The following is a 25,133-nucleotide window of genomic DNA, read 5'->3' on the forward strand; positions in this document are numbered from 1 at the left end:
ACTCAGACAGCACCTTTTGTTTGAAGCCACCCACATTTCAAGTGATGAAATAATGAAATGAACTTCCAGTGAATGACTTTTGATATTTGATGACAATCATCCAATAACAGCATCAAGCCTGCGACCAATCACGTCGCAACACTGTTGCATTCGTCATTTGAAAGGTTTTCCCAGGCCTTTACTGCAGACTCTTTCAGTTCTTCTTTGTTCCTGGAGCTAAAATGCATGCTCAAGATGCAAGTCCCAAGTCCTCGAGGGCCGCAGTCCTGCAGGTTTCGGAGATTTCCCGTCTTCAACATGAAGAAGATTCCTGATCAGCTCATCAGCAAGCTCTGCGGAGGCCCGATAACGAGCCTGCTCATTGGAATCAGCTGGCAACTCCATCAAACCTGCAGGACTCCGGCCCTCGAGGACCACAGTTTGCCACCCCTGCTTGGGTTGAGGTCCAAGGCTTGACTTGACAAGTCAAAGGATTTATGAGCAACTAGTCGTTGTCAAGCTTTTAACGAGGATTTTAAGAAGATGCATCAAATCAAAGCGTGATGCTAAAATGCATTTTTCTTTCCCGTATGCACATTCGCAGTTGAGCTCGACAGTCTGCGAGCCGGCGCCCGGGTTTGCTTCGCTTGGTTTGTTTTCAGAAGTCGAGTCGTTTGTTCGGCGGTTCTCCTTCGCTGGCCTCGGCACAAAAGGCCCAACGAGGCTTCACCTCGTCCATCGCGATCGCGATCGCGTGCGGACTGAAATCAAAAGTCGCTGACGGCGGCGGCCATCTTTTCCAAGGCGGATCGAGCCTCGGATGAGGGGAAAGCCTGGATGGCCTCCAGAGCCCTGTTGCCATGGTAACAGCACAAGTTGACCGCCGAGCTCAAGCCTTTGTCTGACTTAATCGCCGCCAAAAGCTGTTGAGAGACCAAAACACACATTCTTATTTTTGAATGGTCATCTTTGGATGACTACTTTTGCCTTTACTAAGCTTAGTGGAAAAAGTTGTTTTTTATATAAACATGCACGTTTGTATGCAGTATTTGATTGAGATTGGCTACTGGTATCGTTTTTCTTTTGTGACAAAGAAGGTAACAATAAAATTGCACACAACCTTGAATCAGTAATGTACAAAATAGGATTCATCAGTGCTGAGCAACCTTTTTTCAATCACGTGTCGATGTTGAGGTTCTTTTTGCTGTGGGCGTTTTTAGCTCATGAATTCTCTTCAGGTGTTAAGCGCCGTGCGTGGGCTCTTCTTCTTCTTCTTCTTCTTCTTCTTCTTCTTCGGCACATGATCAATTTGGAAGACATTCGTTCCTTTTCACTCTCACATCACAACGTATCGCTTGCAAAACGACCGACTGCCGTGTTGGGAGTTCAGTGAAAAGTCTGCTGGTTGAAACAATTCTTCATGAACTGGATTGAATTATTTTTCCACTTTTTGTGCATAACAGCAATGCATATCAACCACATAAATCTCAAATAACAATATTGAGGCACGCACTTGCTAATGCAAGCACACATTGATCGCTTACAAGCAAATTATTGTTCCCCTTCATCTGACAATTAGCAGAAGGCCAAAACATCCCTAATGGGAAATTCAATTGCACTAATAAACTAGCCACTAGAGGGTGCTAGAACTACCACAAATGGAACTCAACCTGACTTAATGAACTGATGTGCTCCCGTTAAATATTGTGGCAGTTTTAATATCACGATATCACGATATTGCCCTTATCGTCACATCCCTAGCAGCTGGTAATAAAAACAATAATGCAGCAAGCTGCATGTTAACAGCAGTTGAACAAAGCCAAATAGAAGGCACTCGATTGCTTGTTCCTTCTGGGAGTACCTCGTGTAATCTACAAAGATGAGACAAAATTGGCATGAGGTGTAAATGAAAAATGATTTTGCACTCCAGGGTTATCTGCTGTTTTTGTTTTTTTTCTACTGTGGAAAATTTGTGAGAATAGCACAAGTGCAAAATGAAGTTTGAAGTGATGAAATTGGAAGTGGAAGCGGAAGAAAAACAAACAGAAAATACATCTGTTGCTTTGATCATTTTGGAGAAGCCAGAAAATGTACAAAATGTTGCACTTGATTATCTTATGCGGAATGTGTGGGCAAACCTACTCGAACATAAAATTGCATTTAATAAGCCCACATGAAAAAAAAAAAAAATAAAATAAAAAAAAAAAACAGCTCCCAAAGTTAGCATGAATTCTGCTGAAATGAGTTCGCATGTAAATCAAAAGATTGCAGTGCTGAATAGAAACAATTTGTCCATTTTTTTTCTGGCATGGAAGTATAGTTGGCAAATTAACCACCACAATTAGTTTTTGTTTTTACAAATCACATCAATTGTATTCTAAATTCATAATGATGTATTCAATTGTATTTTGCATGTTCAGTTCCAAACACCCAATATTGCATTTTCATTGAGGCGAATGCACAAAATGAATTCTGTGGCAGATTCAATCACTCGATTAGTCGTTCGATTTTGCACCTCTTTTTGAATTGTGTAAAAATGTGTAAATCATGTGGTCTGCAGAATCTCGTGTTTGCATAGCAACCAGCATTCCCCAAAAAGTACAAATGCCCCGCAGGAGTTGTGCTGAGATTCAACAGAAGTTTCACTACTGTGCGAATTCTTAACGGAAAAACCGACAGCTGACCTTGCTTGAACTGTAAAAGTAATGCAACCATCCGTTTGCCATCCGCGTCTCGGGCGAACCCGCGAGCAAACACTCCAATCGCCATCAATTTAGTCAAGCAAACGTGTGTAGCTTACGGCCATGACATACGTAGATTCCATTGCATCGTCACTCGTGGTTTTAATCAGCATTTCATCACCAAGACACCAAATTAGTCGTCAACATCATTAGACACAAATACTGCCACGTCAACATTTCATTATTAGAACCGTAGCTAATGTTTGGAAGACTGCCAGCTAACGCTCATCTGTGCTAACGCTAGCTCTGCTTACCGTTTCACTTTGGCATTAGGCAGAGGTGCCAAATCCAGATCTAAAAAGTTGTGGTAGACAAATGAGGCTTCATGAAGCACCTGTGATTCAGATTTTTTATCTTTAAATATTTTATTGTTTTGTACCAAAAAATAACTGTTGCACAGTGCACAAGCTGCACTCCAACTTTTTGCCATATATAATAATAATTATTATTATTGTTGTTGTTGTTATTATCATTATATTATATTGTTATAAATTCTGTTTGGTCCAAAAAGAACCTACACAATTATAGCATTTAACATTTGTAAACATTTTCTTGTTTTGTCGATTTCAATTATTGCCAAAATAATGATGATTATTGTTTTTAATCAAGCAGCCCTAAAGCAAGGCATCCATTTTTATTTGGATCCCAAATTATGAAATAGCATCGTTTCAAGTACAATCTCCATCCAGGTCAGGAGTAATCATGGTCAGGCCCAAGGTCATCTTCCTCCTTCTTGTCACATGACTTTCCCCTTCCATGCAAACTTCTCACTATGTGTCCTTTCCAGATTCTGCCACAATGCCGTTGTCTTCGAGCCTCCGCAAATAGGCCTTGGGAACTCATCTAGCCTGCTCTGGTTTCAGACGGGACTAAATAACCCCTGCAGACCAGCCCTCCTCTCAAGCATCCCAATCTCCGACGGACGAGTCCCCTTCTTTCACACCTTGACTTGATATAAGTTGCAACGAAATGACATGTGGCTTTGGATTATGACAACAAAACAAGAGTGCTTACCTTGGAATAATCCAGCTGCTTTCTCATTGTGTTTGCCTAAAGTAGAAGAAATCAAATTAAAACCTCGAGTGACAGAAATGAAGCCAGTACCATCGTGGAGGGAAACAACCAACAACAGACTATTAAAACGTGTGGTTGCTGCACTGATTCCACAATCATCCATTACCTGCAGCACTTGCTGCTTCCATCGCTCGGGGCCAACAATGTGGCGGTGGAAGACCACAGGGGCGGCGCTCAAACTGAAAGACACCTGCTCTCCAAAGTTGCTCTTCACAAATGGCTGCAGGTCCGAGTTGAGCTGTGGGAAGGAAAGCACACCAATTGAACGACTCCGATAAAGGAAATGTGAGTTTCACTCGAGGTGACCTGCTCGAGACGAGCAAACAGCTTGCGAGCTCGATGCAAATGGCTCTTAAAAGGACCCATTTCAATGTGAGCCCATGCTGGCTTCCCATGTAGCAGGCAGCATCTCATATAAAAGCGCATCACAACAAATTACAGACAACTACTCACGATTGGACACACAATTGAACAAAATGTACGGTTAAAACAAAACACGTCAATAAATGCATCCAAATCCAGAATGCGACATCAGGAATCTCCACATCTTGCATAGGTAACACTTTATAATAACTACCCGTTATAACTAGTTAATAGACCTTTAGTAAACTGTTAATTAATTAGTTGTTAATGACTTATTAATTAGTTGTTAATGACTTATTAAATGTTTGTTAACTGTTTGTTTAGGTTTTATAATGATGTCTATAAATAGTAAAAATGTCATTATTAAACTGTTAGTTATTGAGCTCTAAATGACTTGTTAACTGTATATTAATCATTCATAACTATATTTAATAAATTAGTCATACATCGTTAACAAGCTATTAGCAAATTACTTACTAATGACTTGTTAAGTATTACTTCATATTTTGTAAAGGTTAATGGGACGTTATTATAAAGTTGCCACTATTCCTCATTTATTACATGTTAGTAAATGTGGAGTAGTTGCAACTTTAGAATAACGTCCCAATAACATAAATAGAGTAATAACTAATATTTAAGTAGTAGATTAACTCACTTCTTTACAGCAGTTGTTAATAGTTTATTAACCATCTACTAATACTATACCAGTGAACCTTTATAGAAGAGCAAATGAGTGGAAAAAGTTCAATGGTATGGAAAATTGATATTTAAAATATCAAATGTTTGTACCTCATTTTTGGTTCACCCACAGGCTTTTTGTGTACTGTATTTGAACAAAGAAACATCACAGATGAAATGTTGAATGTCGTGTTTAATGTATAGTAACACAAGTTCTCGGCGATCACACAGCGTAACAAGAGTGTAAAACAGTAAACCCATGAGGTTTGAACACTTTGTGTACAAAACCAGGTGCCACCAACTCTGGTCCTCAAGGGCACCTGTCCAGCATGTCTTGGATGTTTCCTTCCTCTTAATCCACCTGGTTCAAATGATCAGGATCGTTAACAGGCCTCTGTAGAGCTAGCTGATGAGCTGATCATATGAATCAGCTGTGTTGGAGGAAGGTAACATCCAAAGCATGCTGGATATATTAGCCCTCGAGGACCGGAGTTGGTGACCCCTGTGATAACCCTTGATAATAGAATTTCAGAGGGACATTTAATGTCCATACATCATAGCAATGTCATGGATTATCCGTCCTAACGGCCCTTTGTGATGCTTACGTGCAAGCCACTCATGCCATTCAATAACTCTGAGATAGTCTACCAGTAACTCCTCTGTACGATTCCCCCTGAGTCTCCACACATTTTCCTTAACCGTTCTCCATGCCCTCTCTATGTGCTGAGTATGTGCACCTGTTTGAGCATTGACATATGATACACTGTGATTAACAGTGAAATGGGTGTAACCTAGCTGAGGTAATGCATTGCGATAAGCACGCCACTCATCACTTATTATTGTAGATCCCACTTTAACATGATGAGCTATCAGTGGCACCAGATCTCTTCTTCTTCTTCTCTCAACTAAGCGAAGAACAGGCTTAGCATGTCTTCTCCCTCTCCGGTTCACACCTAGCATCCCGAACACCCACTTCTTCCTCTTCCAGCCACCAGCCATCCGTCCCCGTCCGTACTGTTGAAAACATAAAATATTAGTGTACTGTATTCTTCTTTAAACAAAATGAGTAATCTGTCATTCAATGGTAGTTTGCACTGCAGTGCTTGCTTACCTTTCTTTTATGTCTGAAATGGCTCTCATCAACGGTGACAAACTGATGCCGACCCCCAATGTACTGGCCACTTGCTTGCTGATGTCTGTCCATCGCAGTAGTGCACACATCTCGCAGCTTTTGAGCCATCTTGGACAGGGTTGTTGAGCTTCTAGAAATGTCGTCGTTGATCATGTCCACTTGACGTAGATGTAGGCCTTGTGCAAATCTGATAGAATAGGGCAAATATTATAATGCATTTAAAAAACATATAGAGATTTTGGATTTGATATACTAAGCTCGCATTTACTGCACCGTAAGCTATGAAAATTGTCCACTACTGTTTAGACAAAAACATCTTGTGGAATTTTTTGTTTTTTTTAGAGAGCTCAAGCAACACATTTAGGACTATTATACTTTAGGATATCTGTAAAATTCTATTTCTAATAATAATTGACAGATCCTCTAACTTGAGAGAGCCAATTGCCATTGAGCTTCACAAGGTAGGGTCAGACCCTCATGTTTTTCCACCAGATCTAATGGTGACCAACTCAGCATTAAACATTCAAGAATGCAAGCTGTAAATTACACCTTCTAGCAATATATATCACAAAAGTGAAGTAACTCCAAGCACCTGTTATCATCATGAGTCGACAGATGTGCCATAACATAATCATCACAAGCTTTACAGGATAGGCTCTAATTGCTATTATAACAGCCCAGTTATACAGTGTTTCTATTGAAATGAGCACTTTTCACCACAGACTAAAATCATATACTTATGCCATAGCATACCTGTACACAAAGCGCATCCAGTTGAAGAGTGAGACCTTTGAATTTCTGAATATAGATCTGTGTCTAATTGACCTCTTCAGTTTCCTCCCTCTGTGTTTCTGGCTTTTGCAAACCCTGAAAATACATACAAATAAAGATATGAACGTGACATACGTGGGGAGCATCTAGAGCAGTGATTTTCAAAAACTTTCGTGCCAAGGACCTCGAAATAATGTGTCCCATCTGAAAATATTTCTTGCCAGGAACTGACATAAAATGTGCTAACGTGTTTAATATGTTCCTTAGTGTTGATTTTTTTTTCAGTATACTGTATATTTTTTTCTGAAAATAGCAGATCTATAAACTCTACACAAAATGAAGTGTTCTTGTGATTATATTCTTGTAGATTACTGTAGTAATAGTCGTAACAGTTGTAGTAGTACTAGGAGTGCAATTGTGCATTTGTAGACTAGCGCTAAGGTAAATCAATATATATTGCTCACTCTTATTAGCTCACAATTAATTTTCACTAGAATAATGAACCAAAATATCCATGTATGTTGTCATTTCATGCAATACAAATGTACATACCATGCATAGTTGTCCACACAAACCGATTCCTTGAATTTCATCCTGAGTTTGCATTTTTGGCATTTCATCTGTCTTCTTAGAAGCCTTTTCTTCTGCATCCATTTGATTAATTCTCTGTGTCTTCTTTTAGATTTAGTTCTGCCTTCAATAAGCTCTCTTAGCTCAGTGGCTAAACCTGGCATGGCTACCTGCAATATGACTTTAGCGCCTACGTATGTTCAAATCCTCTGTTCTTTCCGCATACAAGTGTCCCAAATCCGCGTTACCATAGCTCCCGCCAGATCGTTCTTTTCCCTCCAACGAAATACAATCGTGCTATTGGTCGAAACAAGCCAATCATAATTGTAACAGGCTCCTACTTCATGTTGGTTGGTTGTCAATCACCTCGCACCACTGGTGAGTGACAGTCGAGGTAGACACGCCCATCCTTCGTGGCTTCTGGCTTCACTCAACGCAGCAAGTTCATTTTGGCGGCTGCAGCTAGCATTAGCATCGATTTCCAACAATGAACACACGGTCCGGTAAAATGTTTGATAGCTGTGTTCCAAACAATGATACACAAAATACTGAGATACATCCAGGTACTGCCGGGAGAAAGAGAAAGAAGTCAACAGCTGGCACTTCCAGTAAAAAGACAACTTCAGCCGTGGGATACGTACACATGGACAACAGCAATGACGGTAAACATACTATCTGCGAGTTATATTTTCGTTAAAGATGTTTGATCAGATAGCATAAATTTGTGCTATATAATACAACCAGATTAGTGAACTGTCCAATGTTTAATTTGTTGTTTATGTTTGAGTGCGCACGAACGAATTGTGTGTCTAAAAAGAAGGTACAATTAGTCTCCCTATGAGTTGTAAAACTTGCTGTAGGCGTACAGTTTGTCGAATGGTTTATTTTTGAAAAGTAACACAGGCTGCATACAACCTATAGACCATTCCAGACCCTTCCTTTGTCATGTTTTTTTGTTTTGTTTATTTTTTGTTTGTTTTTTTTACCCAAACTGGTCTAGCTGAAAAATGCCCAGAATAACTGAATTGGCTGTAAAACAGTCAAACAAGAACTATCATACTGCTGTGATTGTATGCATCAAAAGTTTGATTCAAGTGTTAGGCAAAACTTAACATAAAAATATCAAGATATTCCAAAAGGCCATATTGCCGAGCTCTATGTATATATACAGCATGTATATATAATAATAGTCTATAATAATAACAATAGTCTTCTTCTTAATATTAATAGTTTATTCAAATACACTGTACATACATATCTATTCATGTATTGGTGATGGGTGATGATGATGTTCAGTTATTCAAAAATCGAGTGCAGATATCTATTGCCAGATACTCATTGTGTTTTACATTCACCTGGCTTTTATGATTAGAGATGTTTTCATTTAATATCCTATCATTCCAGATTCGGAGGCAACGGCTCCAACATTATTTTTAGTTAAGGAGAACCAGCGGAAGCTCTGTGAGGCCAAGAAGCAGCACACAGTCACAGAAAAAATCTGTGAAGACTCCCTCCGCCAAAATGCTGGTCAAAGTAAGTAGTCCTAACACTTTCTTGGGAAAACATGTTTGTTCATCTGAAAATGATACTTGGAAACTAAAAACCTAATAAATAATGTTGATAAGAATATACACAATACGTAGGTTGAATTGTGTCATTATACGAAGTAGTGCATTTAGTATTGTATTTTCTATTATGTTGTAGATGCAGATGATGGTGGGACAATTGACACATCTTCCTCAGACAGCTCTTCTCCTGCTTCCTTCTCTATGTCCTCCACTCCATCCAACTCCTCTTTATCCAGCTCCTCATCTTCATCATCTGATTCTTCCGATTCAGACAACAAATTGAAGAAAAGACGTAAGAAGAAAAAGAAGCACCACCACCAGAGACGTAAGAAAAAGGACAAGAGGAAGAAAAAAAAGAAGAAAAAAAGACATGGCAAGCAGAGAGGTAGGCCTAAATGTAAAGAGAGGAAAGCAAAACGCCTGCAACCCTCATGTGTGTCAGGCAGGCCTGTACAAAAGTCAAAATTGAATTGAGAATGACGCCTAGTTTTGAATTCAGTCCTTGAATTTAAATTGAGGTGGCAAACAGAAAACAGAATTGTGATTCAAATTCAAATTGCAGGAAGTAGAACTGAAATTCCATGAAATTCAAAGAAAGTCATGGTATTTAGCAATGACGCTTTATATAGTATATAAGACAAATATTATTGTAAGGACTTTATCTACACAAGACTTAATTATAGTGAATAATAAAGTGTAGTAACTGTTTTCATTAACATTAAATGTGGACTCGGATAAAACGGATCATCAAAATTGTAAAAACCTTGACATAGTTTATGATGGTAGTACATCACTTCATTTCCCAAAATACCTTACTTTATCTAAGCCTTTAAAGCAGGGGTGTCAAACTCATGTTAGCTCAGGGGGCATATGGAGGCAAATATATTATCAAGTGGGCCGCATCGAGAAAATAACTTAAAACAATTGCCGTCATTTATACGCAGATTTTCGTGGACCAGCCCTAAATTACGGAGCTCAACTGTAATCATATTGTTCCGAAAAATAACATGAATGCAAATGGAACGCGAACACTTACTAACACAATACGTTCCAGACGTGTGAAATAGACCTGTTTTGCATGTATATTGTTCCCAGAATGCATTGCATGGCGTAGTTAATGATGTTATAAGAATGTTAATCGTTGTCATATATATTTGTGTTCCCAGTAATTGAATTTGTGTCGTATTTAACACATTTATCTTGGTGTATGATTACAAAAATAATAATAATTAAACAAACTGTAGTTTAAGTTGTGTATAAAATAATTACATCAAGGACGATTCCCATAACAAGTTGCATTGCTCATCTGAGGACTGCTTGTGAAATTACAAATCTATATGTTTTGATTGTGGCCGGCTGATAAATTAACCCGACATTACAATTATTTTTTTTTTCTTCTAACTTTACAAAATTATCTTGCGGGCCAGATTAAACCCATTTGCGGGCCTGATCCGGATCGCGGGCCGTATGTTTGACACCAGTGCTTTAAAGGGATACTTTACACATTTTCCAATTTTCATCAGTAAAAAGTTATTTTGTTTATAATAGTTTTGATAACTTAATTACATGAAAAAATCATGTACAATTTACAGCTTTAAAAGGGCATTTTGGCACCTGCTGTCAACTGAAAATGACATCGCATGTGTTGAGGGACTTACCTAATGTTTACCAGTTGAGCAGTGATTGGTTGTTACCTGGGCCCTCAGCACGTGTGATGTCATTTTCAGCCGACAGCAGGTGGCAAAATGCCCTTTTAAAGGTGTTAATTGAACATGGAAAAATAATTAAGTTTTTACTTTTTACCTGATGAAAATTGGAAAATGTGTAAAGTATCCCTTTCAATGACGGCTCAAACATTTTGGACATTTTGTTTGGAACACACTAGTGGAATATGCTCATTCTCACTGATATGTGATGAGAATTGGTTTCTCTGAATTGCATTAAATGAAGTTACACTTCCTGTAATTCAAATTCAGTCGAACATCATCTGGGGTGGATTTAAATTCACATTGTAATTCATTTATTGAATGTAACTGAAATCTGCCAGGCATGTAGACATCACCTAGTCTATCTGTATTCCAAGTGCTTTGTTGGCGTAAGCATTAAAATACAGTGTTGACTAAGCAAATAACAGCAATACAGACGATAAATAAAAACAAACCAAAAAATAACATCACATTATCTCTCTGTCTGTCTGTATCTGTCTGTCTCTGTGTGTAAACTTTATTTTCCAAAATGTATTTTCTGATGGGTTCACTCTCTTGGACCCTGCAATTACTCGGTGCTCATGTAATCTTCATTACTTTTTCAACCACTTTGCTTCTGTATGTGATTCCCTGTGTTTATTCACTACTTGTATGTTTTTTATACTTAACTAAATTTCTGTTATTTTCAGCACGTCATCCTGAAGAGGTCGTCAGGAGATACAAGAAAGTCCTTAAGGCTTACAAGAAAGATAGAAAGCTGAGTGTGGCATATCGAAAGGTCGGTGTTGACCGAAACACCATCGTCGCCAATGCACCCATCTGTGAGCTGGCTGTTGTGGCCCGGAAGAAATACAAGGAGTTGCTGATTGCTCATACACCACAGCAACGACTACAGGACTTTGCAAAAAAATGCCTCAAAGTGTTGAATGATGACCCAAACCTTTTGAGGGATGTTGAATACCAAAAGAAAAAGGGGAAACTGATTCCTCTGTCTAAGAAAGCTTAGGTGATGTTTAGCTGTGGGATGGTGCCTTAGAGCAGTTTGGTTGTAGCTGTGTCGCTAAATAAAGTATAGAGCATCCAAGTTGTGCTACAATATGTTCACGTCAAAAATGCCAAAGGCTTGATTTTGATTTTTGCTTTCATGTCCTGCACAAAAAGAGTCCAAACCGGAATGGGTTTGCATGGGATGCCTGGGTTTATTACTGTTTTATACTCAAGTTATGCTATGTGATGGCTCAGTGTGTATTTTATGACACATTAAAAACCCAATGTTCAACATTTCTGTGGTGTGTCATTGGTCAAATGTACACAGAAAAGCGTATCTGTAGAACAAGGCATTGTAATTTTATATTTTAAATTTCACCTCCAAATTCTGTACTTTGTTCCACCTGTTGTTTGACAAGGTTTCACAGGTATTAGTAGATGCTTAACATCTTATATGTAAAGAATTAGCTAATATATAAGTTAAGTATTAGTAAGTAGGTAATTTATACTATTGGGATGTTATTGTAAAGTTGCAACTGTTCCTCATTTATTAACAGTTAATAAATGAGGAATAGCTACCACTTTATAATAGCGTCCTAATAACATATATAAACTATTAACTGATACTTAACAAGTCATTAGTAAGTAATTTACTAATAGTTTGTTAACTTAGTCTTACTAATTTCTAATATATAGTTACAAATGATTAATATACAGTTAACAAGTCATTTATAACTCAATAACTAACAGTTTAATAATGACATATTAACTGTTTATAGTGATTAGTATAAATTCTTAACAAACAGTTAACAAACATTTAATAAGTCATTAACAACTCATTAATTAACAATCAACTAATGGTCTATGAACTACTTATAACGGATAGTTATTATAAAGTGTTACCCTTGCATACTTTTTGGCCTGCATGCTTTTCCGAGTGTGCGTATAACCTTCCAGAATGAAAACAGTGTTGAGAAACTAAACATGGAAATGGTAATCATGAGAAGGAAGTTATTGCTAGACACGGCTCCAAAGAACTTTTCCTTTTTTTTTTTTGCTTACTTCATTTGAGGAGCATCTGTGTCATTTTGACGAGCAATTTTTTTGCAGCTTAATGCTGGGCACCTGAATCAAAGGTTTGATTAAACAATAAAGATATAAATGGGAAAGTCCATCTAAAAATTCTATCCAATAACCAAATATTCAGATATATTTTTGCTTGATTATATGAATACAAGAGAAAAAAAAAATTGTCATGACTTGGGTCATGCAGGAGTCATGTTCGGGTCTTTGTGCAACTTCAGTGAGCATTTTCGCAAGTGTTGGTTCATGGCTGTGCATTTCTGACCTGAGACCAGCTGGCGAGGAATAAATATTATTTATACTACTAGAAACTAAAATGAAGACGCTTCAAGAGGAAACAAATTGACTTCACCAAAACCTTTCAAAACAGACCCACTTGGAGGATGATGTAATATGGCCGCGGGAATATCATGTACCTACTTGTCATCTTGGTAATAAATAAGCCACAAATTCACAGTCTGTATATTTATATTTACATTGATTTATTTTTCCTCTGTGTGCATATTTTTTTTAACATGATGACTATCCACCTGTTTTTTGTTTGTTTTTGTTTTGTCGTATGGAGGGAAAAATCTTCAATCAAATATTTAAAAGATTAATAATCTCCACAGGGCCAATGTAATGTTAGTAAAGAAGATTAAGAATGAATCTGGAATTTAGCAACGTCCTTGTTCCGATGATGAGCGACCACGATGCTCACCGCTCGGAAACGCTTGCCACACTTCCGCTCGCCTTTTTCGCACGCCTTCCAACAAACGGCTTCGCTTCCGCGCATGCGATGGAAGCGCGTCGTGCCCTCTCACAATTTGGCTTTTCAATGTGTCTCCGGAACGTACAAACAAACAAACAAAGGTCGCTTGTGTGTCCGATTTCCTGTGATTCGCACTATGGAAAACTGGATCATCAATCTTTGCCCCCACAATGCACTCAACGAGCCAAAACGCTGACGTTACCTTGTGGCCTAACGACAGGTGTTTGCCGTACATGTAGGCCAGTCTTTGGGACTTCTTATCGTGTTGTGCCAGCTCCAAGGCGGCTTGGCAGCTCTTCGCCAGCAGCGCCCCGTGAGTCAGGAACGTCTGCTCCTCCCAAGCTGTCGTGTCCACTTCGCTGCTGAGATGATTCTCCTGCAAAAAAACGAATGTCGAGTTCTCTCTGGCCGCACCTTCAGTTTCTTTGGAGGACCAGTGATGAGTTTATTTCCACCTCGAACAAAACACCGGCCTGACACACACAAGTCTACACACCCCAGTCAAGTTCTTGTTAATGTCACTATTGTGTGTTGATTTATTTTGTGCCCTTTTACAGTCTGATATGTTGAAAGCAACACTCGTGCAAGCACATTATCGCAGTTGTTTTTACTGTCCCTCTTGAAAGGATTTTTTTTTTTTTTAGTGGAAACAGTTTTGACACGATTTATCATGGCCCCAACTTCCATATCCCCCCAAACTGGCATTTGAACAGGGGTGTGTTGACTTTTGATATGCAAAGTGTAGCTACCTCACCAACTGAAATACAGAAGTTTGTATCCCGCAGGGCAATAAACTTTCAATAATACAAACGTGAATATATGAAACATTGTTTCACAAGAACCTGTCTAAAATAATTTCTTTTTGATGTTTCCTTCCCTCAAATATTAATCATCCCATCAAAATGTGAATGGCAACGATGCCTTTTTCTGCCAGACATGAAACATCCAAAATCTATGAATACAAATGATTTTTCATTTTCAAGTGTTGTAATTGCTTGGCAAAAACCTGCTGCATTATAGAAAAGTTCCATCTCCATGTTTACATACTGGAAGCTTGGTGTTTTGTTGTACTTGTTTAAATTCCAACATATGAATTATTCCTTCTTGCTAAAGACGGAAAATAATAGACAGAATATAGTTTGCCAGCGTGGGACTCAGTATTGTGTTTAAAACAAGAATCAAGTGAGCGTTTGTGTTCAGTGTTGATTTTGGAAGTGTCCTTTGTGATTCAAACCCAAAGTTTTAAGTCTAGCAGGCTAAAGGGGGTTCCCAATAATAATAATACAAATAATAATCATAAAAAAACAACGAGAAATCAGGTGATGAATTATCTGTGTGTTCAATTATCTGAATGTGCTTGTACGAGAGAATGAATGCTGATACTGTATACAGACCCCCTTTTTTTTTTTTTTTAAATTTGTGATCCATCTTGATTTAGCCATACTGCAAATGCTGACATTGAGTAACAGGTACATTGATACAATGAGACACTTCCATAAAGTGCTGTTTTACTTTTGCTCATTCTGTCAATTATTTGTAGCACTGGTGACATCATTTGCAATATGAACAGCAATAAAAATGTTGTCTGAACAGCAAAGGCAAGGGACTTTTTTTTTTTTTTTTTTTTGCTAACAAGGAGGCCTAGATAAAAATTTTCATGACATTTGAATTTTTTTTTATTTTGAATGAGAAGCATCATGGTTTCTACTTGTAGAACACTTCAATCATCTTTATTACATGTATTTTCTCAGAGGCCTTTGATTGCCTCACCTTGTTTGTTTGGGTAAAATTTCTGGCCATGTGTGTTTTTTTTTGTCAACTCATTTTTCTGTATGCACAGTAACTGTTATTTGAAAGTCAGCCAACTTTACAAACACATCATCACCACCCAAAGTGCGTGTCTTTACACGGTACAACCGGTATCGATGCTCCAGACTATTTTATTCTGCTGTTGTGAAGGAACACTATTGCTACAGGTACGAATTGTGTCCATCACTGGTGTCATATAAGATATATCTTAAACCCAAATGACCAAAGTTTTCCCCTTGAATCACTTTCCCAGGCATTCTTCTGGGATCCTCCACAGCTTCACTGCCACGGACATCTTGAGGTCGTCCTCGTCTTCTAGCGAGCTTCGTTTGTTGCAGTTAGAGAAGGCAACAAACTAAAGACACCATTCTTTAGTTGCCATGACAACTACGACTTCCATTTCTTCTACTTTCTTTTGGCGGTTGTCAAATACTTTTGGTGCATATATATATATATATATATATATATATTATATATATATATATATATATATAAAACCAGGATTCTACCTATCTCCAATGTGGGATTCTAATTAAGGTTAGCCATTTTAAAGTAAAAAGAAAAACTTTTCTGTAGCACAAGTTTCGAATCTTACCTCAGCGTTATTGGAATTCTCGTAGTAGATTCCTTGAACTAAATCACCGATGGCACTGGAAATCAGTTCAACAACCTGGCAAACAGACAAAAGCACAAAGCCGACAGTAAGGTCAAGCTTCTCTCCATCAGTATTTGCGAGAGAATAGAGGACTCATGATTAAAAATGGCTTCGAAACAGATGGAAGAATTGCAAGCTGATTACACGTCATCTTTAATGACCAGAGTAACAGGTCAGATCTACAGTTATTATCGTGTCCTGCTGAAGTATGTGCTGAACTGATGAGCGTAGGTGCCCCGACAAATCATTCCTTGATGCAAATAAGACAAATAAATATTGGAACTCATTCGCGTTTTATCACAGCGGTAACGCGGAGGAGGAACGCGAGGCACTTGCCTTGCCTTAGATTGACTTTTGTTTGGAAGACTGCAGTTGCCAATTTCCTCTTACAGGGGGCATGCACGGCTCCATTTTGGCTTGCGGAAACCCTGGCCGTTTGTTAACCTGCCACATGATTGGAATATTCACTACAACAGAACGAATCAGGACACATTTGGAGCTCGTTCAGCTCATTGCAGACATCCTTGGTTGATCAGAACCGTGTGGTGACGTTAACGCCTGCGGTGCCCTTTGGGTAACGCGATCCATCTGGGGGAAAATATTGAGGAAAGCTGAGCTTCACCCGCGGACTTGGAAGGACAATGTGCCTACAGTGTTACTCTGGTGTCTCTCCCTGTCTTGGGAAAAGTGGGGGGCAGTGGGGGGCTTTTTTTGGAAAGTATCAGATAAGCTCTCCCTCTGCTTCCCCCGTACTCCGTTCCCAAATCCAGCCGGATCGTGTTTTGCCGACAGGGCCTGCAAAAGGGAAGAAACCAGAGCTGCAGGGCAAGATTACTTTACTGAAGTAGCTGCATAGGTTACCTCTCAAGGCCATGACACACCATCTCCATCACTCTCATACCTTTAAAAAGCTCCATGACAACTCATCCGTAGGACACGATGTTGACAAAAAATTTTTTGTATGTATGTTCATGATGCTACATCATAACCTTTAGAAGAGTCAGTGTATATACATGATGGACAAGGAGCGAAACCAGGTATCGGTATTGGGTATCGCATCCATGCGAAGATGACCAATATTGGTCACAAAACTTACGGGGCCCTCTTGTGGCTGTTCTATGAGGAAGTAAGTGATGTGATTTATGAAGGCAGGAACGGGTTGAGGTTGAGTGATGGAGAATATACACTGATGATGGTATCTGCCTCCAATTAAATCCTTTTATTCAAACAAGCTGATATTACTCTGATTTTTGACAACGTCCAATCACACGTCAGATAATCATTCTCCTAACTTACTTGAAACATTTGGCCCCAAGCTAACATTGTGCCTGTCACTATCTCCGGTCATCTTTGCCAAGTTTGGAAATGATGTCAATATACCGGTACATGGATTGATTCAGTCATGTATCAAAGCTACGCTTGTTGGTCTTTACTGCCAGATTACCTTGGTGTTGTTTAACTGGGCCAATCCGGTACAAGCATTTGCAAGGAGGAAGTCTCCGCTCAGGACAGCCATCTTATTCCCAAACTGCATGTCCTTCAGCAGGCCGTCAGAAGCCGTCAACTCTTTCAAATTGACAACTCCGCGATGCACCAGGAACGCCGTGTGGATCAACTCCGTGATTTCTGCCAAATTGCGCTGGCTGTGACACACGCAAAAATGTCAAATAAATAAAAGCAACATGCAAAACACATTTCCAGACGTTTTCCCGAGATTTGACATTTTAGAAAGCTTTTATACAATAAAAGATTTTGATGGTCATCATATGTTGAGGAAACGTGCAGCTTGGAGAGTGCAATCCTCAACCAGTTTTTTTTCAGTTTAATTATTTTTAGTCTTGCAAAAAGCACCTTTATTTCACACGCCGTTCTATAAAACCCTCCTCCTGACGTAACCTACTAGTAACACACTCAGTCTCTGAAAAATGCAAATGATTCCAAATACACTTGCTGTCGCTTGTTCAATATTAAAAGTAAACTCTTCATTAGCATACAAGAGCCACTTTTGATTCTATTCTTTGAATAGAGGCTTTCAGTGCAGCCTTAGGGAGGATATAATCAAATGTTGATTCAGTCATTGGTGGGGGATAATTAGGACTCTCTCCATACGGAAGGAGCTCACAGGGCTGCGGCAGGAGGGATTCATCGAGACAGGGTCGGGTGCCCTGATAGCCACTTACCTTTTTCAGCCACAGTGAGAAACTGATGAGCCTCCACCCCCTAAGCCCCCCACATCCCAAAACACCAAAACCCACACACGCGCGTCTAGTATGCAGCCAGGTAATTGCCAAGTTCAATGTCAGATTAAAAAAAAAGAAGCTGTGATTAACATTCAGTCATGTAATGTAGTTTGCTTTTCTCAATCACATCTATTGTCTGGCAGGTGAGATGCTGGCTGTCGCAGCCAAACAACGGTCGCCCTCGATGGGCGTTGCAATAAGTACGTGGAAAAGATGTTCTTTGAAAGTTGCTCGTTTCCAAGGTGGATTGAAGTGATGGCAAATCTTAGCAGTTTAAGAGGGGAAGCTATTGTGCATTCATATACCAGAAAAAAATGTTCAGTTCAAGAGAAAACTACAGCTGATAATTGGTGATAAATGTCAAACTGGAGCACTAGTGCACATTTTCGCAATTTTTGCTTCGTTTATTAAAATGTAATTACATTTTAAATTACGTTAACATGCAATATTTTTTGCCCTTATTCCTACTAAATTCTCATGAGAATTTAATGGACTCTATGCACAAATAGCCGTGATGTGTTTCCAGGAAAATTTCTGAGCGCGCCGCCCTTTCCAGTAGTGGCGATTGCCATTTGTTTTCCTTCAGAGAACCTCACAAGTTGTCAGCGTTTTGGAGTATATTTTCTAGGGCTGGGAATCACAATTCGATTTATTGGCACACCCCTAATGGCTTATAAAGGGCTTTCCATTTTTTGTGGCTTGTTTTTTGTGTTTTATTGATCTAATATGGCTCTTTCAACATTTTGGGTTGCCAACCCCAGCTTTAGATAATATGATTAATTGATCATCATTTCTGTTGATGATTGTCGTAACGCTTGCAATTGATTATTGAATTGCTTCAAGCACCACAATTGCAGGTGGACTCATTTGCAACCGTGACCACAATGGCCTCATCAAAAGTCAGATATTAAAGTCATCACAAGTAGGGTGCAAATGAAATGGTAAAAATATGTGTCATTAGAGACATTTTTATTGTCATATTACTTTCAGTAAATACTGGTAATGGCTTATTATGGTCATTCAAAATGATGATTAACTCGAAAATAATCATTTGATGGAACCACTGCGCAAAAGTTGACCTGCAGGAATGAGATGAAGTCTGTCTGCATGTACATAATGTCCCAAACCTTTGCTTCCTATCTCTCAGTCCAGTTATGTATCTGTGGGGCTTTGGGAGAAAAAGGGGGACAAGGGGGCCCGTGTATAAATAGCTTTGGTGCCTGGTCGCCTAGCAACTGATGCCATCTTGCAGAGTTGTAACGCCCCTCACCACGCCTCTCGCCCGGAGTTTTCTATGCCATTTTCCTCCCTCAGCTGTCTGCCTTCCCATCAAATGTGGCCCCGACGATGCCAGCGTGACTTCAAAGAGGAGGAATGTCTATAAGATGGACAACGTGATGTGTTCAGTGGCATCCATCCATCCATCCATCCATCCTTCTTTCCCGTAAAGCTCATCAACATTTCTGTCAGTCCTACCGAGCTATCAATATATCCATCCATCCATCCATCCATCATTTCTGTGTTTTGGGGAATCATCAGTGTCAGGCAGCAGAGTGGGGAATCTTTTACAAATGCTGCCTGTCAGGAAGGAGGAGACCATCCCCCAGAGGTTTCAATCATCCCCCACCTTCCATCTCTCCATCAGCAGAGGTGCTAATGAGCCTGAGAAAGGTAAGAGGGAGAGCTTGTGGAAGCACAAATGAGGTGATCAAGTCATGCTGCGTGCGTGTCTATATGTGGCTAAAGGCTGCCCATCACAGAGCAGTGAAGGAACGCATGCATGTAAGGGCGGCCGTCGTCCAGTCTGATGCGATAGAACCAAGTGCTAACATGAGGTAAGAAAGGAACAACAAACTGCCTCAAGATTTTTCTTTACTCTGGGTCTGTTTTACCGCAACATCAACGACGACAACAATAATAAAAATAATAATGAATAACACATAATAATTGCATGATGACCTTTCCACACATTGGGCCAGCAAGCAGTCAGAAAGAAAGGGTCCCTTTCAGGGACCTACAACACACGCCATGCCAAACACAGCAGCAGTCACTTTTGGAAACCAACTAGCACACACCCACGTGCCTGTTAAGAGTCTCGTGCTGCACATGATGTGTGCAAGAAAGGCTGAAAGGACTGCGAAAGCAACTTCGACTTTGAGAAAAATTAGAATCAATTATGACCTTACAAACAATGAATTGGAATATAATAATAATAATAATAATATCACGATTGATTGGCAGTAGCTAAATGTTGTGCTAGCCAACCACAAGCCGCAGTACTTAAAGACTCACTTGCAAACTAAGTTTGTTCATCCACGCATTCATCCTCTGTTGCAACTTTCATCTGATGGCTGACTGTCAACTCGGCCGTTCTGTCAATGACGCCACTCGCCCAAAATTACTGGCGATTGCCAAACATATGCATTTTCGTTGTCAAGCGTATTGCTATGGGTCTGATTAAGAACCTAAGTGGGTTGCGCTAATAAAAATACTGAAAGGAGGATTTGAATAGTTGTAGCCATTGGTATTACTCAAAAGATGGTTGGTTAAGTTGACTTCACACTTGATCTTAAAGTCAGTGTAAATGATGGGTGTACTAAGTGGATTTACCTTGGATAGATGCCGCTGACCATGTCCTGAGCTAAAGGATCTGAAGAAGTGTGGCTCGGTCCTGCAGCTTTTGAAAGAAGAAGGACAACCAGTCCTCTCATCTGAAGGTTGTTCCTGCTGTCGTGGACAAAACCTCTGCAAAGAAAAAGGAAGAACAATTCATTAGGCCTGCCACACACACACACGCACACACACACACAGCAACGTGACCAAACAGTAGCTAACTGGACCGTCGCAATAGAATTACATTTCACGACGCACATGCAGCGGCCGAGCACCAGATATCAACCGACACACTGCAACTAAAAAACTACAAATTTTTTAAATATTGAAATAAAAATGCACACTGTAGACATGTTTGTTGTGAATACTGCTTTTTAAAACCCCTTATCCATCACCAAAGCTGGAATTCTAAATTACAACAGAACAGGGCTGTTGTGCTTATAAGACATGAAATGACAGGCAATGCATTTAATTGATTCTAGATTTGTATTTTTTTTTATGTTTTGAAGCAAAGCCGGTGGGGGAAAAAAGTTTCAGAAGACGCAATTTTAATTTTGCTATTATTGCTGCATTGCTTGTGTATGTATTTTACATAGGGCACCATGTTGGGCAGCTAAGGGGTCCTCGGAAAGCCACTGAGTTCATTTGCGGCAATTCTTTTTTTTGTTGTGCTTTAAATACATCAGCAATTTCTCATTTTTGATACAGACTAGTGTGTATGTATGTATGATTTTGGATGTGGTTGTAATGTTCGTTGGGGTAAATTATAAACAAATTATTCTAATTGTGAAAACAACAAGAATCAAAACCAACACACAGCCGAGCTAAAGCAATTTCAATCATCTACTGCATGTTGAATTGAAATGTAGAAATCATAAATTCAAAAAATTGTAGCACTGGTATATACAGTTCGTGTTCACAGATTCACTGCAGTACTGTACTTAAAAAAACAAAATCGCATGTATACAAACAAAGACAGGCACACACAAAATGCAATGGTCGCTGCCTGTGTGGTAGCTAGATTAAATATCTTTTTAATGTCTCGTGGGAGCGCTTAGACCGAGCACCTCTAATCCGGTCCCTATGGGAGCCCCTTGTGCAATGAATCACGCTCTCGTTAGGGGCTCCGAGGCAGACAAGCGGCCACACCCCCACTGCTCAATGCCCAGACATCAGCCTCACACCTCCCACCCGCCACCGTCACACCAGCCGCCCCACTCCCCCTCTTTGACCCACCCCTGCACCGCAGGGGAAGGAGGACGACAAAGTGGGTGTGGGAGATGGACCATGAAAAGAGGGAGGCGATGCAGAGAGACATAGTGGAAGTAAAGCCTGGGCAGAAATGAGAATGCAAAAAAAACAAAAACCAGAATGAGTAGATGAGTGATTCACATTAGCGTGGGAATGGAAAAAACACACAACCGTTAAGTTTCTGCACCTTATACTGAACAAAATCCTCATGTTGCTCTTTCCAAAGATAATTTTGGAGCATCGAACCTTCGCCCTGTTAAAATGGTTGAGTTGCGCTCAATAGCAATAGTGCAATCTGCAAAACAGAAAAGATGTAACTGTTATGAGGCAGATCTCTTCAGAGAGTTTGTGAGGGGCCAGCGGCCTGAGGGTTGGGAGGTGATTAATATTTATGTCACTATCCGCAACAGCATACATCAATCAATCATCCCGTGCAAGGGAATGGAGCACGGATGTATGATAAAAGAGAGTGAGCGAGGGGGACAGAGGAGATGAGAAAAATGGGCCGCTGTCATGTTGAAAGGGTTGCGAACAGGTCACCACGCCTTCTACTTGGACTGTGCACGGGAACTTTCACAGGTCTACCAGTGACTGGATTTAGAAAGACCTCAAAATCATTTTCTTCCCTCGTGAAGAAACTGAAATCTGTGCAGGCATTTCCACGATGAATGGCTGTTGGACTCAATTTCCCTGATGGACAATGAGGAAAAGTAACGATCAAATTCTTGATGTCACAATGTGGAGTTCAGCCACATTTTTGAATCATCAAATCACGAGAGCCGTCAGTGCGTTTTACAGTCGACTTGGATTCTGTTGGGAACTGATGTCTGCAGCATCTTTAGTTATTTTCAATATAGTATCCGTAGTTGTAGCCAGACTCAAAGGATTAACTCTCTGTCTTATGATTTTTTCTTTGTTTTTTAGCAAAGGTGGCCCAAGGGCGCTGCGGCAAGAAGAAGAAGATCTCCCATCAGCCAATCGCAGGACACACATACACAAACAACCAGTCAGACTCATACTTGTGGACAATTGTTTCATTTTTCGATCAACCCAATAAGCACATTTTTTGAATCACCCAGAGAAAACCCACACAAAGCACGGGGAGAACATGCAAACGCCACAAAGGAAGGCCAGAGGTCGAAGGCCAGGTTTGAACCCCCAACCTCAGAACTATGAGGCTGTGTTCCAACCATTCAGACTAAAAGCATTTCAAATTGACCTGCTTGCTTCCGCTCATATTTAGAATAACAATAATGTAAATACTTTGCTTAAATCATTGACTATATACTGTAGTAACAAATTATTATAAATCAAACTCACCTCAATTAAAAAATATTGAGTAGCATAGCTAGGAATAGGTACCTTTCACATTTGAACTGGAACAGTACCAATTTGTGGTAGCTAGTAATCGATACAGAATAAAGAGGATGAAATGAATGACATGAATATACCTGACGTGGTACAAATACTGCTCGCTGCACTTTGGCCATAACCTTACACTGCCTCACCCACAGATACATGGAATTTTAATATGGGTAAACATTGTTGGAAAACACAATATATACTGTATTAGGGGTGGAATGGCTCACATAATCCACTGTTCGGTGCATATCTCGGTTTTGTGCTCACGGTTTTTGGTTTGGTATGTGTTGACTATTAACACTCCTTTGAGACAAAAATAAAAAAAAGTCCAGTGTACAAATGTGGTTTACGTAGAGGAAAAACTTTCAGTTTGAAATGAAGGGATTCTTTATTATATGTAATTCAACTATTTTCAAATAAAACAACCAAAAAATAATAATTTTGTTTTGCTTTAATAAATAACATTACTTGAAGGTAAAACTTTCAGCTTACACCAATTTAATGTTGTTGTTTTTTTTCAATGAATCAAAGCCTAAATATTGACTATAATTACTTCATTTTTATTTTTATTTTTATTTTTTTAACGCTCATCCAATGTTATTTATTTTACTTTTTTTCCCCACTGGGTGTCACGCGAATCAAGTAGATTTGCATTTAAAGCACGAACAGGTTTTACAGTGGGTCATTTGCTTTTGCAATTTGCACCAACAAATAATTGGTAAACGTGAGATGTGATTATATACTAATATTAACATTACTATTAATGACTGCAAAGTAATACGATTTGAACTTTCAAGATTGTGCTTGAAGTTGGTGGTTTACTTGTACTAACATTCTTCTGTCTCGGATAAAATCGAGTATTAAATATTATGTCATGCCAATGCTCACAAATCGTCCCACCATCCCCTGCGCATGTTGGCAGATGAAATGCATTGGCTGTTCTTCACAAGCAGTCAAGGCGAGGAAAAATACAGTACTGTGGTCATTTTTACCTTGCGGTGTTCAGTAGAGGGTGTTGGCTTCCGACCAGCTTCTTGACATGCATGGCGACGTTACTGAACTCGTCACTGAGTAGACAGCGGAGGCTCATGAAAGAAGTTGGATAACCTACAATCTTCTCGGCGTCGGACACCACTTTGCTCCAATTTGAAGGTCCTGGGCTGGAGAATACACTCAATGTCCTCCGCACTGGTCCGGACCAGATTGTGCATGGAAGTTGTGTCCATGCAGGCGCAAACATCTTCTCTCTAATATATCAAAACGTCTTAACAGCTTTGTAGGTATCTAATACCATCTTGCGATTGAGTACTTCCGATGCCACATGTTGTTAAATGGTTTAGTTGTTTGTTGGTTTTTTAAACAAAGGAAACTCGCTGTTTTGCAACTAGCTGCTTCCAAACACACGACCTGTCACAGTGCGCCGCCATCTTGGCCAACACGTAGCCTCTACGTCATACCAGGCTGGAAACGTAACTTCCGGTGAAAATACTGTAGTTCGTCAATGTTTCAAATCGTTAAAAATGTTAGTGTTTTTTTTTTTGTCTTAAATTTGGAACTACAACTAAAATAAATAAATAAATAAATAAATAAATAAATAAATAAATAAATAAATAAATAAAAATAATAATATATTTATTATTATTGCCACAAACACAGGTGGTATAGACATGTTCGGAACACACCTAAGAAGACCCAGTCAAGAACCCATGTAAGCCAATGTGGGCTAACACAGGTGTGCCCCTGGCGGAACCCAGGAGCAAAACTCGATGAAACCCATGGCCATATGCCCATGTAAAAACC

The 25,133-nt window shown here is 39.5% G+C and overlaps 2 protein-coding genes and 1 long non-coding RNA gene across 5 annotated transcripts; 1 reads left to right on the plus strand and 2 right to left on the minus strand.

Moving 5' to 3' along the window:
• Positions 1-63: 63 nt before the first annotated feature.
• pdss2 (prenyl (decaprenyl) diphosphate synthase, subunit 2) lies at positions 64-24,796 on the minus strand. 3 transcript variants are annotated; one of them, XM_077538463.1, is made up of 9 exons: positions 24,326-24,473; positions 22,159-22,266; positions 20,718-20,852; positions 17,312-17,510; positions 15,808-15,882; positions 13,606-13,779; positions 3,901-4,032; positions 3,735-3,770; positions 64-902 (listed from the first exon to the last, which is right to left on the minus strand). In XM_077538463.1, exons 2-9 carry the CDS (start codon positions 22,179-22,181, stop codon positions 747-749), a joined length of 930 nt encoding a protein of 309 aa, XP_077394589.1. In that variant the 5' UTR covers positions 22,182-22,266; positions 24,326-24,473; the 3' UTR covers positions 64-746. The 3 variants fall into 3 exon arrangements, with proteins under 3 accessions (XP_077394589.1, XP_077394587.1, XP_077394588.1); XM_077538461.1 differs by lacking the exon at positions 22,159-22,266 and having other exon boundaries at positions 24,326-24,796; XM_077538462.1 differs by lacking the exons at positions 64-902; positions 22,159-22,266 and adding an exon at positions 2,181-3,668 and having other exon boundaries at positions 24,326-24,796.
• Positions 5,356-8,210, minus strand: LOC144031380 (uncharacterized). Its single transcript, XR_013287516.1, has 4 exons — positions 7,291-8,210; positions 6,721-6,834; positions 5,947-6,154; positions 5,356-5,849 (listed from the first exon to the last, which is right to left on the minus strand). It is a non-coding gene; the product is annotated as an uncharacterized LOC144031380 (long non-coding RNA).
• LOC144031379 (uncharacterized) lies at positions 7,242-11,693 on the plus strand. The gene is made up of 4 exons (XM_077538464.1): positions 7,242-7,970; positions 8,713-8,841; positions 9,013-9,261; positions 11,272-11,693. The coding sequence occupies exons 1-4, from the start codon at positions 7,796-7,798 to the stop codon at positions 11,586-11,588; spliced, it is 870 nt and encodes a 289-aa protein (XP_077394590.1). The 5' UTR covers positions 7,242-7,795; the 3' UTR covers positions 11,589-11,693.
• Positions 24,797-25,133: the final 337 nt, after the last annotated feature.

Source organism: Festucalex cinctus, chromosome 12 (assembly GCF_051991245.1).
Source record: "Festucalex cinctus isolate MCC-2025b chromosome 12, RoL_Fcin_1.0, whole genome shotgun sequence".
Taxonomy (NCBI): Eukaryota; Metazoa; Chordata; class Actinopteri; order Syngnathiformes; family Syngnathidae; genus Festucalex; species Festucalex cinctus.